Source organism: Lathyrus oleraceus, chromosome 6 (genome assembly GCF_024323335.1).
Source record: "Lathyrus oleraceus cultivar Zhongwan6 chromosome 6, CAAS_Psat_ZW6_1.0, whole genome shotgun sequence".
Taxonomy (NCBI): Eukaryota; Viridiplantae; Streptophyta; class Magnoliopsida; order Fabales; family Fabaceae; genus Lathyrus; species Lathyrus oleraceus.
The window spans coordinates 462,778,546-462,794,966 of record NC_066584.1 but is presented as its reverse complement, the minus strand read 5'-3'; the positions used below and the strand labels follow the sequence as shown (position 1 = coordinate 462,794,966).

Genomic DNA, 16,421 nt, shown 5'->3' with positions numbered 1-16,421 from the left:
GAAAGGTTTTGCTACTGGAATGCTCGCTGGGGACTCGCTAGAGCCTCGCCTAGCGAGCTAGTGCTGGCTGCTCATTTCACCAAAACAGACTGAATTCGCTGCCACTTCGCCTTCAGTTCGCCTAGCGAATTAATTAACCAATTTACTGGAGCCTTTCGCCAGGAGCTCGCCTAGCGAAGGTTTTGCTTCGCCACATCCTCGCCTAGCGAGCTGGCAGAAAGAATGCTTGTTTGCTTTGGTTCCTTTGCCAATTTTGTTGTGTCTTCATTATCAATTAATTCATGCCTTTCCTGCACAATAACACACACATCAAAGGCACCAAGCTTGTTTATCAATGTAATGCATTCCATGTAAAATGAATGTGGTTTTGGCAATTTTAGCAAGGCAAAAGAGTGAAAGATGCCCACATATGATAGCTCAAATAAGCACTTTTGGGCATCTAACAGAGTGCTTTATTGCTGATCAAACATTGTCCATAACTGGATAACCATAAAGGCAGTTGATGGGTACTCCACGAAGCATGCTGAGGGACATGAGTGACCTAGATGGAATTTGCCCATCCTGCATAACAGGATAAGTGTTTATGGGCCCAATATTGAACTGGACAAGGATGACACGGTCTATGCCTTGTGTTCAATATAGACATAAGGGAAAAAGGGTAATTATACGCATAAGTATTATCACAGAAGGATTTGTCAGATCACATGACATTTTTGTGTCTTGGGTAGCAGTGATGTGTTGCTAGATACCGCTCACTATTTATTATGTTAAATAGTGATTTAATATAATTGCCAATGTCGCGAAAACCTACAGGGTCACACACAAAGGACGAATTGATGAGAGATAGAGTAACTAAGGAACACCGTAAGGTACGGTGTACTTAAGTGAATTGTAGAACATCGTAAGGTACGATGTACTTAAGCAGAATACGAAATATGGTAAGGTATCACACGCTTAAGTGATTTTGGCATATTATAAAATATGGGCCACTTACACTTAAATGGGCTTTTTAGCTTGAAGCCCACACAAGTGGTTCTATAAATAGAACCCTTGTGCAGAAGCATTCATTGTGGTTGCATTATTTCGTTTCTCTCTCTCTCTCTCTCTCTCTCTCACACACACACACACACACACACACACACTCACTCAAAGTCTTCATTCGTAGCAGCTAGCATTGAGATTGAAGGAATCCGTTCGTGTGGACTGAGTAGAGGCGTTGTCATCATTCAACGTTCGTGATCGCTTCGTAGATCTGCATCAAAGGTTTCAATCGTCACAAGAGGTAACCATTCTATCACTGACCATGCCCATACGTAAGGATCATTAAAGGAGAAATTTTAATTTCCGATGCGTTTTGGATCGCCAATCTCCTTCACTGACTGGAAACTTTTATGTAGTGATATGTAATTTACGTCGTAACGGTAATGACCATTCTGATACGCAGTAGTTCTGACGTGTTATTCACGTCGCTACTCAAGAAATACTTTTTTTTCCGACGTGAATAACAAGACATTGAGGTGGATATTTAATAACCCATGCTCCACCCACGTTATCAGCCTTCACGGTTTCCCAATTTCTTCTATTCTTCCTTTCTCCCATTTCTAACTTCCTTTCCAACTTCCAATTTCATCTTCCAATTTCTCCCGTTTCTTCAAATTAAAATTTCATTTAATTTTAAATTTCCATCTTCTTCCAATTTCAGTTAAAGGTATTTAATTTTTATATTGATTTTCGTTTTATTCATGTTAATTATCTTGTTGATTTTTGTTTTTTTTAAATGTTGATTTTTTCCCCAACATTCTAGACCTTCTTCAAGATTAAGACCTTCATCAAGACATAATTTATTATATTTGTATTAAAGTTCTGATACAAGAATGTTTTCAATATAGCTCTTATGATAACCAAACTTTATGATATTTGAAATAAAAAAAGATCAGAAGATATGTTAATTAGGCTTCCTTGTTCAGGGAAGTTATTTCTTTCAGGCTGGTTAAAATATTTTATATGTTAAAATTATTTCAAGTCTTAGACTCAGGGGAAGTTTGCAAACCTAATTCTGAATTTCTAAGTTATAAAATAATTTTAATAGTATAAAATTCATGGGGCTTGATAAACCTCACTCTGATTTTTTATGTGATTAAACCAAGTAAAATTTGTTCATCAAAATTTATGGTTTTGTCATCATCAAAAAGTGGAAGATTGTAAGAACAAGATTTGGTTCTGCATCTAGCCTTATGTTTTGATGATAACAATTTATAGACTCTTAGAGAATAAATTTGTACTCTAATCAATTTGTTTAGTGTACAGATACTAGATACAAGTTCTGACTCTGAATGAATAACATGCGATGTCATCAAATTTTAAACCTAGTGCACTCTGACTCTGAGATACATGGTTTACAAGATATTCAAGCTCTGGATTTTGTACTTAATGCTTCTGACGATGATATGCTCTGAAGCCCTGCACTCTTAAAAACTTTGAAATGTGTCACCAGACTCTGAAGACCAGGTTCTGATGAACTGAATCAAGACTCTAAAGACCAAGTTTCTGAAGATTTTCTCAACCAAATTCATACTCTTATATTATGCTTGATTCACCACCTAACTATCAGAAGCCTATGAGTATTGAAGATAAGATCAAAATTTTTTTACGTGAGAAAAATAGTACACATTACAAGATTAAATATTCCTTCCACTACATTGATTTTATGGGCTAATGAATGTACTATAGTACCATTTTGTCTCCCATTTTCACAAGTCGTTATGCATGGATAAAGTTGAATTTTGGTATTCCATCTCTACCCTCCAACGGATACTTTCATTCCCTATATAAAGAATACTTGGAAGAATGAAAAAGTGTTATACATTCTAAGAGATAATCATATACGTGAACAATGCACTTTGTGAAATATTTGAGAGAAAAGACAACACACACTAGAACTTTTGTTCATACTCTTCATAAAATATATTTTGTGTGATAAACTTGTTATTCATTTGTGTGTTCTTCTTTCTTAGAAGCATTTTGTAAACACACTTTATATCTCAATCTGTTTGATTATACTTTGCTTGAGTGCCTAGGGTTTAGTCATAATACTCAAGAAAACATTGACTGTTGGTCTTTGTGTTGTAATCAAGTTTGGTTATAGTAGATTAAGTCCTTATTGATAAGGTGAAATCACCTTGGTAGGTGGACTAGAGGTAGCTTAGTTAACAACGAACCAGGATAAAAACAATTGTTTCATTATTTTTGTTCCTTGTTTTCTATTTGTTATGTTGGATTGAAAAATATTTCATTTTTAGAAACCCAATTCAAACCCCTCATTTCTTATGTTTCTCGTCACCTTTAAACCTTTGTTTTTGATGATGCTTATGGTTCATCTGTTTACTGCTAAAATTGCAATTTTATAAATATGAAAGAAACGACAATAACAAACTTGTTTATTAAAGACAAACATAATTTCATTGGTACAAAGGGGAATCAATTATTGTAGCTAATACTCTAGATTTACTTGAGAGATTGACTTGTTAGACGTAAAAGAGAATCGCATAAATTAATACAAATTCAGAAAACTCCAAATTAACATGTCATTGGAGCGAAACAATTCTTTAACGTCTTGCATGGTATTGTTGAAGTCTTGGTTCTATTTGATCCACTCTGCCCTTGTCTAATTGATGACAATGCTCAAGAGGAGTGGCTTCCCTTTGGACTCATTGCCTCAAACAACAACAACAACAACAACACTACAAAGTGAAAATGATTAGAAAAAAAAAATAGGATTATAGATAGATTTTAATCTCTCTTTCTTCTTTTAGTCCCTTTCTCAAGTCTTTGTCCTAGTGCTCCTAAATGTCACATGCTACAAAACAAAAACAACTAATTGAAATAATTTCAAATTAATTTTTTTAAAATGAAATAAAAACTTATCTGATGGGTTACCTCCCATTAAGCGCTTCTTTAAGGTTCTAAGCTTGACCTTTCGATTTTTGTGTTAGAGAGGCATATATGACCCAAAGAACAAATCATCCTTCTTCTTCCTTTTGTTTGGTAGGAATTCCATCACTTTCAGGAATTTAAGGTTTTTCTTCCATATTCTTTTCAGCTTGATAATATTGAACAAGGCATAAATATCATCCAATAATTCATTTATTTCTCCTTTTTTATCAACCTTGTTGCTAGGTGTAAGACTATTATTTTGTTGAAAATCTTGCAATTGGATATCTAAATCTGAATGAATTATTGAAATTGGAGCTTCCTCCAAAATGATATAATCTTCATCTTGCATTCTTGCCCTTGTCCCACATATCTTTTTCATCTCTGTTGCTTCTATTTTTCCCTCTATTTCTTTATCAGATGGTGTATACTTTTCGTCTTCTATCTCTTTTTCAATTCCTCTTCATCGATGATCTCACATTCCTATTTGAATTCTCTTTAAATTTCCTTATCTCTAGGACTATCTAAAATTTTCCCATCGAACTCCCCACCTCAGCTCAGTTTTAAGGCTTGGCTAGATACTAGACCAAGTTGCATAGATAAGTTTTTGAAGGATGCTTCGACGTCCCTTAGCAAGGTTTCTTTCTTCCTGTTGATTTTCTGGAAGTTGATTTGAGCAATCTTGATGAATTGAGTCAAGTTTTCTTCAACTCCTCCTTTATTGAATACCTCACATTCTTGTTTGACTTCATTTTCACATTTCGCATCTCTAGGATTATCTAATATATTTTCATAGAAATCCCCACTAGATCTCAGTTTTAATACTAATTGTCTGGATATTTGACCAAGTTGCATCTCTAACTCCTCGAAGGATGCTTCCATGTTACCTAGCACAATATCTTGATGCCTGTTGATTTTCTCGAAATTGAGTTGAACCATCTTTATAAACTGAGTACGAGTTTCTTCAAGTTGAGATGATGAATCCTCTTCCCATGAATGATCAATGTTGATGTAAGATTATGACTCTGAATAATTTCGAGCAGTTTCAAAATTGAGTGTTTTTGCTGTAAGCTCCTTTGAATAAGCTTCAAATTTTCCAAGGTAGCATAGAAGTCATCTTGCATGACTGTTTTTACCTTACATACACAACAAAAAGAAGAATACATTAGTAGCACTGCACTTAGATAATAAAAAAAAAACAATAAAACTAAAAAGAGAAATAAAAAAAAATCTTAAGAAACAAAAATAAGTAATTACAAAAAGATATTTACAATTGAAAACAAAAATAAAAATAAAAATAAAATTAAACTTTGCACAAGCGTCGCCTTGTTGAAATTATCAACAGTCATCGGCAACGGTGCCAAAAACTTGATGACTTATCAACAAGTGTACCGATAATATCGCAGTAGTAAAATAAGATCGAATTCACATGAACTTCTATTTAAGAAGACAAATTTGTGCAATGCGTATAAAATAGTAAACTAGGGGAGGGGGGTTCAGGTTCAAATACGAAAAGAAAATAAAGTTGTTTAGCAATAAGAAAAAAACAACCAGGTTGTATATAGAATTCCCTATGTATCTATTGTTGATGTTCGATGCACTACATGAATGATATTGACACTATAATCCCACAACGAATTAACAAAACCGCTATACAATCTCTTGCTATATAACTCACAAATCAATACTCGAAGTTTTCTATCTCTATTCCACCAACGTAAGCAAGATTATGCAATACAATAGAGCGTTAATTCCTAAGCCACTAATCGGGGTCTCCTATCATTATTCAACCAACGTAAGCACAACAATTACCCTAGGTCCACCATATAAATTAATTGTTAGTAGTCCCTATATGCCCAAAATTAGATTAAAAGAGTATCTCACATAAAAATCATTAAGAACAATGTGCAATTGAATAGAATTATAGATTAAATTACTCATGCAATATCAAATCAAACATATGTCCCAATAATATCGAACTAGGTTCATCAAACACAATCTAACCTAGAGAGAATTAGTTACCCATGATTCAAATTACAATACCAAAATAAGAATAAGAGGTTTACATAATAATTCCCTTAAAAAATTGGCCTCCAATGGCTTCAAATGCTCTCTAAATATGCCTTATAATGTTGTAAATCGTCACTCTTGGTGTAGAAATTCGTAACCCTCGAAAAAGTACTAACATTCCCCTTTGAAAAGCCTTAAGAATGGACCTAAACGCGTCAAAAAAGCTTAGAAAAAGGGGTCATCTCACGCGTGATGACCAGCATCGCACGCGCGATGCAATTTTTACTTCCCGATGTTGCGCATGATGATGCACGCGATTATTCCAATAGTTACATGCTTTTGCTTCCTTTTTCACCTGATTTTTACTAAGTCCTTATTACGCCACACTTAGCTATTTTTTCCTATTTCTTTGTCCGTTGTTCTTCATTTTTGCCCCTCCTTAACTTGTTTTGATCTGTTTCTTCTACCAAATTTATACAATGACGGAATGTCATCACCTCGATATCTTCTGATAAGGCTTTGAAATGTTTGGTTCTCTCCAGCAGTCGTGCCACATCCATCTTGGTGCATGCTTTAGTGTTGTCGTCTTCACAAAGATATTCGCCCATACCTCCTAATAGAGAAAGAAAAACTCATGATTCCAAGCTTGAATCGGTATACCATAGCATCTTATCCATGTCACTCTTTCAACATCATCGTTTGACGGTTTCATGGCTTGACTTCTTTAAACAATTGACTTAGCCATTCCTTGCCTTCTTTCACTAAAGTTTCCAACTCCCCTTCCACTATATCTTCTAACAAGCAAAGGTTGGCACTTAAAGAAGTTACTTGGAATGCAAAATAGCCTTCCATGTTGAAGGCTTCCTGCATAATGTAAGCAGATCCTGGATTTTCCACAAATCTCACATAACCCTTCCCAAATTTAATGAAATATCTTTCCTCAATGTGAAAATCAAAAGTTCTCATAGCCTTCGCCACTGAAGGTCCAACTTTTGGTTTAACCATCTCATCATAAATGTTTGATTCCATTTGATTTGATTCACCTTTGAATGTTCTGACCTCTTCCTGCTTCACTCTCCCAATACTTTATGTTTTGCGAGGATTATTTCTTTTAAACCGCATCACGTTGATGAATATTTTTCTCCTCACGATGATGATGTTGTCAAGCTTCACTTTAAGGTTGTCTTCATCTCTAACCTCAAAGAACCTGACAAAACCATAACGCTTACATCTAATGTCTCTTTTGGAGGGAATGACTGCCTTGTCAATACCTCAAAAAGTTTGGAATTCCTCGCACATTTCCTTGACATCATATTTTTTTCCGGAAAGTAGGCGAAGAAGAACGAAGATCTGCTTATGAGCTCTTGCATGCCGTGTTGAATCAATTTTCCTACGTTATCCCAATATGTTTTGTTTTCCCTGCGTTTCTTATTTGTTGGTTGTTGCCGACCATTCTCTAACCTTGTTGTTGAAATTTCTTCATTGATGATGAGAAAACGAGTTTGGATTTAGGTTTAGGATTGAAAAAGTTTTTAGAGCATCTCCAATAGTACAACCTATTTTTGGATTCTTTGTGGGACCCATTAAACCACATCATCTTAAAATAACTCATCCAATTTTTATTTCAATGGTGCAACTCTAAAGAACTCAAATTGGGTCCTACAACTTTATCTAATATATTAATATTTTATTAATATTTATTTTTTTAAAACTTAAAAGAAATTAAATTTAAATATTTGAATGTAAAAATTTTTAATTATCATAATTTAAAAGCAAAAGAATTATTAAAATAACATAAAAAAAAACCTATAAAACTAACTATTTGTTGTGTTTAGTATTATTGTATTTAAAGCAACGTTGCATGCTGTCCAACTCCAATGGCATTTTGTTGAAAAAGACAACATTACTATACATTCCATGCTGGCTAACCAAGTTGAAAAGGTAGATTCTCTCTATTTGAATTTGATATAGACTCTTAGTCTATGTTTCAGTTACAACATCCTTTTACTATTCTTAAATATTTTCTTAATAAAACAAACATATTCTTCTAACTCTCACTTCTATGTCAGAGCATATCTGCAGCTATGTCAGTGAAATATATATGGGATGCATGTATACATCACATGAGAGTATTGACACCTTCAACTACAGGATCATGTAAGGTTAGATATGTTTCTCAATTTACTGCATCAAATATATAAAACTGATTTTGTTTACTTCTCCTTCTCTTCTAAGAAACTTCACATGAGCATTATATTATACTGTCCATTAAAATTCTTACCAAACAGTATCAATACATTGTCCATCAAAATCCTTACTAAACATCGAGAACAGCACCAACAACAACATATAACAAGGGAATGGGTCTTATTCTAGTTAATAATAATTTCCAACTGTTGTCAACAAAATTTCTTCCAATGTCTAGCTCTTATAACGAACTTAGTTAGATTTAAAGGGCTTATAGGTCTTAAGCCCTAAGATGATTCCTTGAATTGATGCAATGATCCCAATGAGAGCTATAATCAAGCATAATCCAACTATCAGTCTCAGCCCTATCCATTTTAGAGAATACCTTGGCACTTGTGCTCGTGTCAGATACATCTCTATTGGAAAATACACTGTCAATGGAAAGAACGATACAGCTCCTATCAAACCAACAATGTTGTTGAAGAATGGAAATATCATAGCAATCAATGTTGTCAATACGACATATGTTGACCTCCATATCACCTTGAACATATTCATTCTCCATGTACCAACCAAAGGAATTCTTACATTATATTCTTTTGTCATGAACTTATTTTCTGGCCAACGCGTATTAGCCAAACTTTCCACAATCGAAAATATAGGTTGTGCGAATACCTGATAGGCTCCAACTAGATGAATAATGATGAAAAGATTACCAATGTCAATTAGCCAAAAAGGTTCGTAAAAACCAAATCCAGTTAAAAAGTTTCCTGGTGCGGCGTTCCCGAATGCTGCATAACCTACAAGACCACATGATGCATAAAAGATTGTGCTGCTTGTGATTCCAATAACCGATGCCGTCTTCATGACTTTATTTTCTGGTGGACTTGGTTTTAACGTGTCCTCTATCTCAGCAATGACAGTGCTGAAAGTGTATGCAAAAGCTATGTTTGCAATTGCTTGAAAGATATTCCACACCTTCTCTGTCCTTGTCACTTCCACTCCAACAACAAGTCCTGTAAGGCTTGTCTTTACATGGTGTCCTTTTTCTATATATGTCAAAAACAAAACAAATCGTTCACATGTTTGTTACCTTAAAATAAAACAAAACACTACTACATAAAAATACATTTTACATCTGGTGGAATAGACTTTTCACATCGGTTGAAATTCCGAGGTAACGTAGGTTGTTATGGTAAGTCTGTTATTTTTCACAGCGGAAGGCTGGGCGATGTGAAAAACAACTATCACCTCGGTCAGCAAGAACACCATTGAAATATCTAAGATTTTCACCTCGATCAACAATTGTAAATGAAAGATATGCCTAACCTGCAACTTTGGCTATGGAGAGTATAACGCCTATGAAAGAATACCCAAAAGACATGACTGCAGCAATAATAGAGAGCCATGAAAGGTCATGGAAATTTGGGATTTGGCTTAGAAAAATCTCTGTGATTCCAAAGATGGCCATAAATTGATTATTGGATATATTGCAGTCAGCTTGGTGGCCAAACTTATGAAAGCAATTTGATTTTTTCATTGCCCTGGTTCATAAACAAACAAGTATTGTTACTATCATGATTGATAATTATGAAAAAAGGGTTTAAGTAAGATTTATTAGGTTCTTACACCATGCTTATGGCTGCTGTGAGAGTGTAACCAATGGTACAACCGAAAAGATTTGTGTACTGAGCCAATCCACAAAACTTGTACTGAACTCCTCCTGAGAAAAAGAGATAGAAAGGGTACAATGTAACAATCAATTAAGAAAAATGTTATGTTTTGTTCTACATTGCACATGTTATCAATAAATTACTTCAGACTATGCAAGACTGAAATTAGAAACCACTCTTACTTAAGCGATATAAAACTTGAAACGAATAATAGTTTTCTGCTATCCATTTCATTGAATAAACATGATCCTATCTGCCTCATAACATGGCAGGTATAGTATTCTTGGATTTTTAGACATCCACATGTATTTACAAATATCCATGAATATTGTCATTTAAGTTATGTTTTTGAAATTTTTTATAATTTAATTTTATCCTCTTTTAAATGCATATAAAAATAGTTTTAAATTTTGCATAAAATAGTAATAATAATAATAAAATAAATCATTTTATTTATTTATTCATCATATAATTATAGTAGAGTCAACAAAATAATAATAATAATAATAACAATAATAAAAATAAATGATTTCATATTCAACATAACCATAATAATAATAATAATAATAATAATAATAATAATAATAATAATAATAATAATAATAATAATAATAATAATAAAAATATAAATATTTTTATATTTAAAATAATAATAATAATTTTAGATTCAATAAAATAATATTTTAATAATTTTAATAATTATTAACAAATAAAGATTCTTATAAATATGAGTGTCATCATATCCATAAACTAATATATAGATATCTAGTAAAAAAGTAAACCATCAAACTCGAGTAAAGTAAATAATCATATAAAAGTAAACCATCATACTCATATTAGATATTGAATAATATAAATTATTTGTCATCCCCCTTAAGGAGTTTTATATCGCCCGCTTAATATAAATTTTGACACTAGAAATAATCCTTGATTCTCAAGGTTATGCATGAGATTTGACAAATAAAGGTTGATTCTCAACCTATTTTTACCTTGATTATAAAAGATCAAATACTAAATTTTGTAATTAATTACCTAGAATAGTTTTGACCATGGTCATGTAGGTGGGGTTTCTTTTCCCATGTACAGGATCAGGATACCTATAGCAATCAGCCATGAGAATGGAAGTGAGGAGAGTGATGAGAGAGAATACAATGAGAGCAGCAGTCCCTCCAATCCATCCCAACTGAGCAACAGCCCATGCCAATGACAGCACTCCAGATCCTATTGCAGTTGTCACTATGTGTGCACTCGCAGTTAGCCATGTTCCTTCATAAATCATAATCATACTAATTATATCATATCACAATGAGAAGAAAAGAAACAAGAAATATGAATGGACTAATTGATCTATATGGTTTTTTATAACACAGCAATTAAGATACAAACCAGTTCGTTTGATTTCACCGTGGTCTATGAAGCTACTCTCCGGTGCCATGATTTTCTCTACTCTATTTTCTTTGAAAAAATGATCAGAGTTTTTGTAGAATATATTAAGAATTTAGGAAAGGTTTAACCAAAGTTAACTTTGATGCTGTTAAATACTTTATAGAGCTGGATTACTTGAGTGCTAAAAACACCTGATGTTCAAAATTTTATATAAAAAAAAGTTGTTTTCAAAGTATTGGAAATGAAAGTTCTAACCTTATTCAATAATAATAATTATTATTTTTCATTTGATTAAAAAAAATCATTGAAGCAAAATTAATTTAAATAGTTGACTGTATTTTTTATCAAAATATAGACCAAATACATTTGAGTTTAAGAACTATGGTTACTTTTTCTTTAATATCATATATTTCTTTAACTAAAAATTCTTTGAATTTAATTTTGTTTTATATGCAATTTTTTCTTTTTTTATTATTTATTTAATAGCCAACACAGACTCAATTAAATACTTAGAGAAAGCAGAAAATGTGGTGTCCAAAATTCAAAAACTAATATTTAAATAAAACATTGTAACTGTTAAATCTCTAGAGTATGTTTAGATTAAGTAATTGGATATTTATACAAAATTTAAAATTTTAACCAATACAAATGATTCAATCCAATTTTTTTATTTTTTATTTTTTTATTTGAGTAGAGTATTAAGATAAATGATTGTTGGAGTTTTGAGGTCATTTTTGTAAATTTTATTAAGGTCAAAATTTAAATTTTAAAAAATAGGGATTAATATGCAATTTTTAAAATTTATATGGATCAAACTTTGAGAATTACTAAGGACAAATTTGCAATTTTTAAAAAATTTTGAGGCTTAGTTTTAAAATATTGGAAATACATTGCAAAATTTGAAATGATAACATTAACCATTTTGACTTTAAAATTTTATAGAATATACGAGAAATCTGAATTTTTTTAATTTTAGATATTATTTTTAAATCATAAAATTTAATTGGAACAAAATATCTCATAAACTTACATCATTTAAATAATTCTTCATATTTTTTATATATACAATAATTTTTTTCAAATTATTTTAAATTTCTTTAAAATATTATATTTTTTATTAAGACCACATGTTCAAACACACTCTTAAAGTATAACCATTATCAAGATTTCTATTCAAATTATAAATAAATTTATTGAGTGTAATCTACTATGCTAAGGTTCAGTTACAAACATTAGTATTTATTTATATTTATATATAATAAAAAAAAATCATATATCATATTAATATACATAGGGCCTACAGGAGCAAAGCTCTTTTACACAGTTCAAAATACTTAGAGGCTCAAACTTTTTTTATTAATAGACATTAAAAAATAATATAATAAAAATTCAATACATAAAAATACTATAATAAAAATTTCATAAAAATAAATTAAAAAAAAATTTAAAAAATTATAATTAAATTCATTTTTTATTAATATAATTATATTTTAATATGTTATTTTTAATTATTATAATTGCATTTTTTAACTTAGACTTATATTTTAAATTAGAATCGATGCTCCAAATTGATTTGGTCGATTTTGTATATAAAATAAAATGTTAAAATTGATTTGGTCTTAAATAATATGATTTTTTTTAAATATTAATATCTTAAACTATAATTTATATTAGGATTTAATGAAATATTAATATTATTTTACCATCATACTTTTAACTGTTTAATATTCTCTATTCTTATCAAAAAGAAGAGAGTGTAGGTTTAGGTGTGTACTTATGAGTTTGTTGTTTTCGTCCACTTTGTGAGGTAATGATTTTATTTCCAAAACTTTCTACGTAAGCAGTTCAATTTAGGTTCGACAAACCTATAAGAACAAATCCATATATTATTGTCATATGACTTATTTAGGCTAAATGTGGGATTTTGATGCTGTATTGTTTAAGCAAATAAATGTAAAGTAAGTTAAGATAAAATTTAGATTAAATAGGAAAGGTGGTGTTCAAAATGGAAGAAAAAAAATGGAAATCAAATTAATATTTAAAATTTAAATAATTCTAAGCAAAGAAAATAAATTTTATTTTAATGGTGATAAACAAAACATACTCCCTCCGTCCCATATTATAAGCAAAAATTGATCATTATAATTGTGATCAAAATATAAGCAAAAGTGACTTTTTAACTCATAATTAATGACACTATACCAAATACTACCCTTTGTATTTAGTGAGTCAGTTTTTAATGTGCAGACACTAGAAATAGGAGTATTTTTTAAAAACCGTTGAAATACTCAAGATTTTAATATTAACAACTAATGTGATTGGTTAGTATTTATTGAAAAATGGGTGGTGTATCATTAATTTTTCTAGTGAGTTTATTTATAAATGTGAAGTTACTGTTCATACTCCTATCTCTACTATTCATTTTCTTTTTCATAAAAATGAAAGAAGAAATGCCATCTTTTGATTTAGGTATTGAATCTGATTCAGAGGATCTACTACTTTGTGTTGTTGAAGATTCATTTGAAGAAGATGAAGTGGATGACTTCCATCAAAATGACTCTGAGGGAGAAGTGAAGAAATGGCATATCAAACGGATGTCAAATCCTCCTTCAGAAGCTGCAAGTAGAAATTCTTCATCGTTTATAGAAACATGACACGGTGCATTATCTTGTTGTATGTAAATTGGTTCTGATGCATATTCTCGTGGCCACTTTTCTTTGATGGCTGGTAAAACCTTGTTTATTAAAAACATTCGACTAACTTCCTTAGTGATAGAAGTAATCGGTTTTGTTTCAAGTGTCCCTGATGGTCTATTAACACTTGATCTTTTTGCGGGTACTTTATCAACTAGAGGAAACACTCCAATTTTTCCCGACCATGTTTCATTGCCTTCATTATCAAATCTAGGTCTTGCCACCGCAACCAAAAACATAACTTTCATGATGAAATTTTTGTTCTTGCAAGAACGATATGGTTCATCCTCATTTGAAAGAAGATAATAATTCTTATTTTTTTGAGTCATATAGAACCATTTTTCATCAATATGTACAATATTGTACATTGACTGAAACTTTGGATCATATGAAATGTTACTTTCTTCAAGCATGGACAAGCAAAATTTAAGACGAGATTTCATATTATCTTCTGTCATATGAGGTTTTAATGCACTTGAATGTCGACGCAAAATACCTTTTTTTAAATACTCTCCTATTTTTCTCGGACTAGTCTCTAAGGCAAATGCTAGAGATCGGATAGTACTACGTTTAACTAACGGTAGATTACACATTTTCTCAATATCTAGTTCAACTCTCTTCCGACCATAATTTTTTGTTTTCTTATGAGAAACAACCCCCGATTCTTTTGCCCGCTTCCAAATTCGATAAATAACATCTATTGATATTTGATAGAAAAAAGCCAATTGTTTAACAACTCCTCTTTTAATTTTTCCATCAACACTTGAATTAATCAACACCTGGAAAATAGTATCCCGTTGACTATTATCTAAAAAACGTTTTTTCGGAAATGTTTGCACCACAATGTGAGTATCATTTCCTGTTTCATAAAATACACATGTAATAAGTGGAATAGTATTAAGAAAAATATTTATAAAAACATTAAGAAAAGAACTAGCTACACAGTTACAGTAGAGTCACGTTGAGACAATATGCATGTAATCAGTGTGGATAAGCATTAAAAAAAGAGAGTTAAAAAATACTAGTAACAGTATGCATGCAAGTGGAATGAAAAAGAATGACAAGGATGCATGTGTAATGAGCTAAAGAAATGACACTAGAACATGTACTATTCATACCTGGAGATATATTTTCAATCTCATTTTCATTGTCAATCTCATATTCACAAAGATTTTCAATTTCATCTACTTCATCCATATCTTCTTCTTCCTCTTCATTAGATAGAGCAACTTCAAACTCACTTTCAACTATATGATCTTCTTCCTCTATTGATGAACTCAAATCAATATTTGGAGGAGCATTCAAGTCAATATTCAAATGCATGTTTGGGAGGTTATTAGAGGTGTTTAAGTCATCTAAAGGGATGTTCAAATCAATATTCAAAGGCATCTTAAAGCAAGAAAGTTACAAGCTTCAATATTTTTTGCATGGTTGATGTTTCAATTTATAGAAGTTAAAATATGTTAACCAAAAAATTTTTGTGCGCCAAGCTGAATTTTTGTGCGCCAAGCTGAATTTGTAGTGGTCCGCCAAAAATGAAAATTGAAAATTTGAAGAAAAAATTGAAAACATGAAACAAAAATATAAGTGCATTAACTATGGAAATATGAGTACTACTTTTTATTTATTGCAGAGAATCTTAAACGTTAAGCATGTTTAATCAGTTTGTGAGGATAATTTAGGCATTTTAATATTGCAATGAGGATAATTTAGGTATTAAAGAATGAAAGTAATTATGCTGACTAATTTTATTAAACTGTGTGAAAAGGTTGAATTTTGCTTATAATATGGGACGGAGGGAGTATATTTGACCTCACCAATATAATATTTTTACCTGACATTGAGGCTTAAATTAATGACATTTTAATGTTAAGGTCTCATGAGAGGATTACTTCTTCAAGCTTCATACGTTTTTTTTATATGCCAAATAATTATATATTAATAAAGGGTAAAGAAACACCGATATAAAATAAATATAGTCATTAAACATAAAAAATAAAATAAAATTAGAAGGTAACTAAAGAGCACAAAGATATAGTAAAAGAATAAATAAATAAAAAATCATCAAACTACTAAAAATTCACCTCATTGACATCATGTTGTATATCAAATCACCAAATTTATCATAGCATGCTACTTCGAAAAACACATTTTATATCACTTCAAAATGTGGTTTAATCTCGTTTCTTATGCGAGATAACGAAACGTGTCATGAAAAACACGCCACATTTCTCATCAGTTGTTCTTACATCGAAGGGAAAAACTTATTTATTGATCATGGATTTGATCCCAAGCAAGTGTTTTTTTTGTATTTTCACAACTGCATATTATGACACATTTTTCTTCTCAGTTATATGAATCATCGGGGTAATAGACTTTATCTTACAACTTAGATTTATTAAAATAATCGAGGAAAAATGTTTTTTATTAAATTTTTTTAGGTTAATATCATTTTACCCCTGTCATATAGGCGACTTTTGGTTTATCCCTTGTAAAAAAATTGTGATTCTAACCTTGTCACATGACGTTTCTGTTTCTTTAG

The 16,421-nt window shown here is 31.1% G+C and overlaps 2 protein-coding genes across 2 annotated transcripts; both read right to left on the bottom strand.

Annotated features, from left to right (window-relative positions):
* Positions 1-8,185: 8,185 nt before the first annotated feature.
* Positions 8,186-11,372, bottom strand: LOC127092006 (amino acid permease 6). The gene is made up of 5 exons (XM_051030772.1): positions 11,187-11,372; positions 10,833-11,066; positions 9,757-9,850; positions 9,457-9,671; positions 8,186-9,176 (listed from the first exon to the last, which is right to left on the bottom strand). The coding sequence occupies exons 1-5, from the start codon at positions 11,233-11,235 to the stop codon at positions 8,380-8,382; spliced, it is 1,389 nt and encodes a 462-aa protein (XP_050886729.1). The 5' UTR covers positions 11,236-11,372; the 3' UTR covers positions 8,186-8,379.
* Positions 11,373-13,734: 2,362 nt separating this feature from the next.
* LOC127096251 (uncharacterized) lies at positions 13,735-15,268 on the bottom strand. Its single transcript, XM_051034846.1, has 2 exons — positions 14,998-15,268; positions 13,735-14,738 (listed from the first exon to the last, which is right to left on the bottom strand). Exons 1-2 carry the CDS (start codon positions 15,266-15,268, stop codon positions 13,735-13,737), a joined length of 1,275 nt encoding a protein of 424 aa, XP_050890803.1.
* Between the last annotated feature and the right edge of the window lie 1,153 nt (positions 15,269-16,421).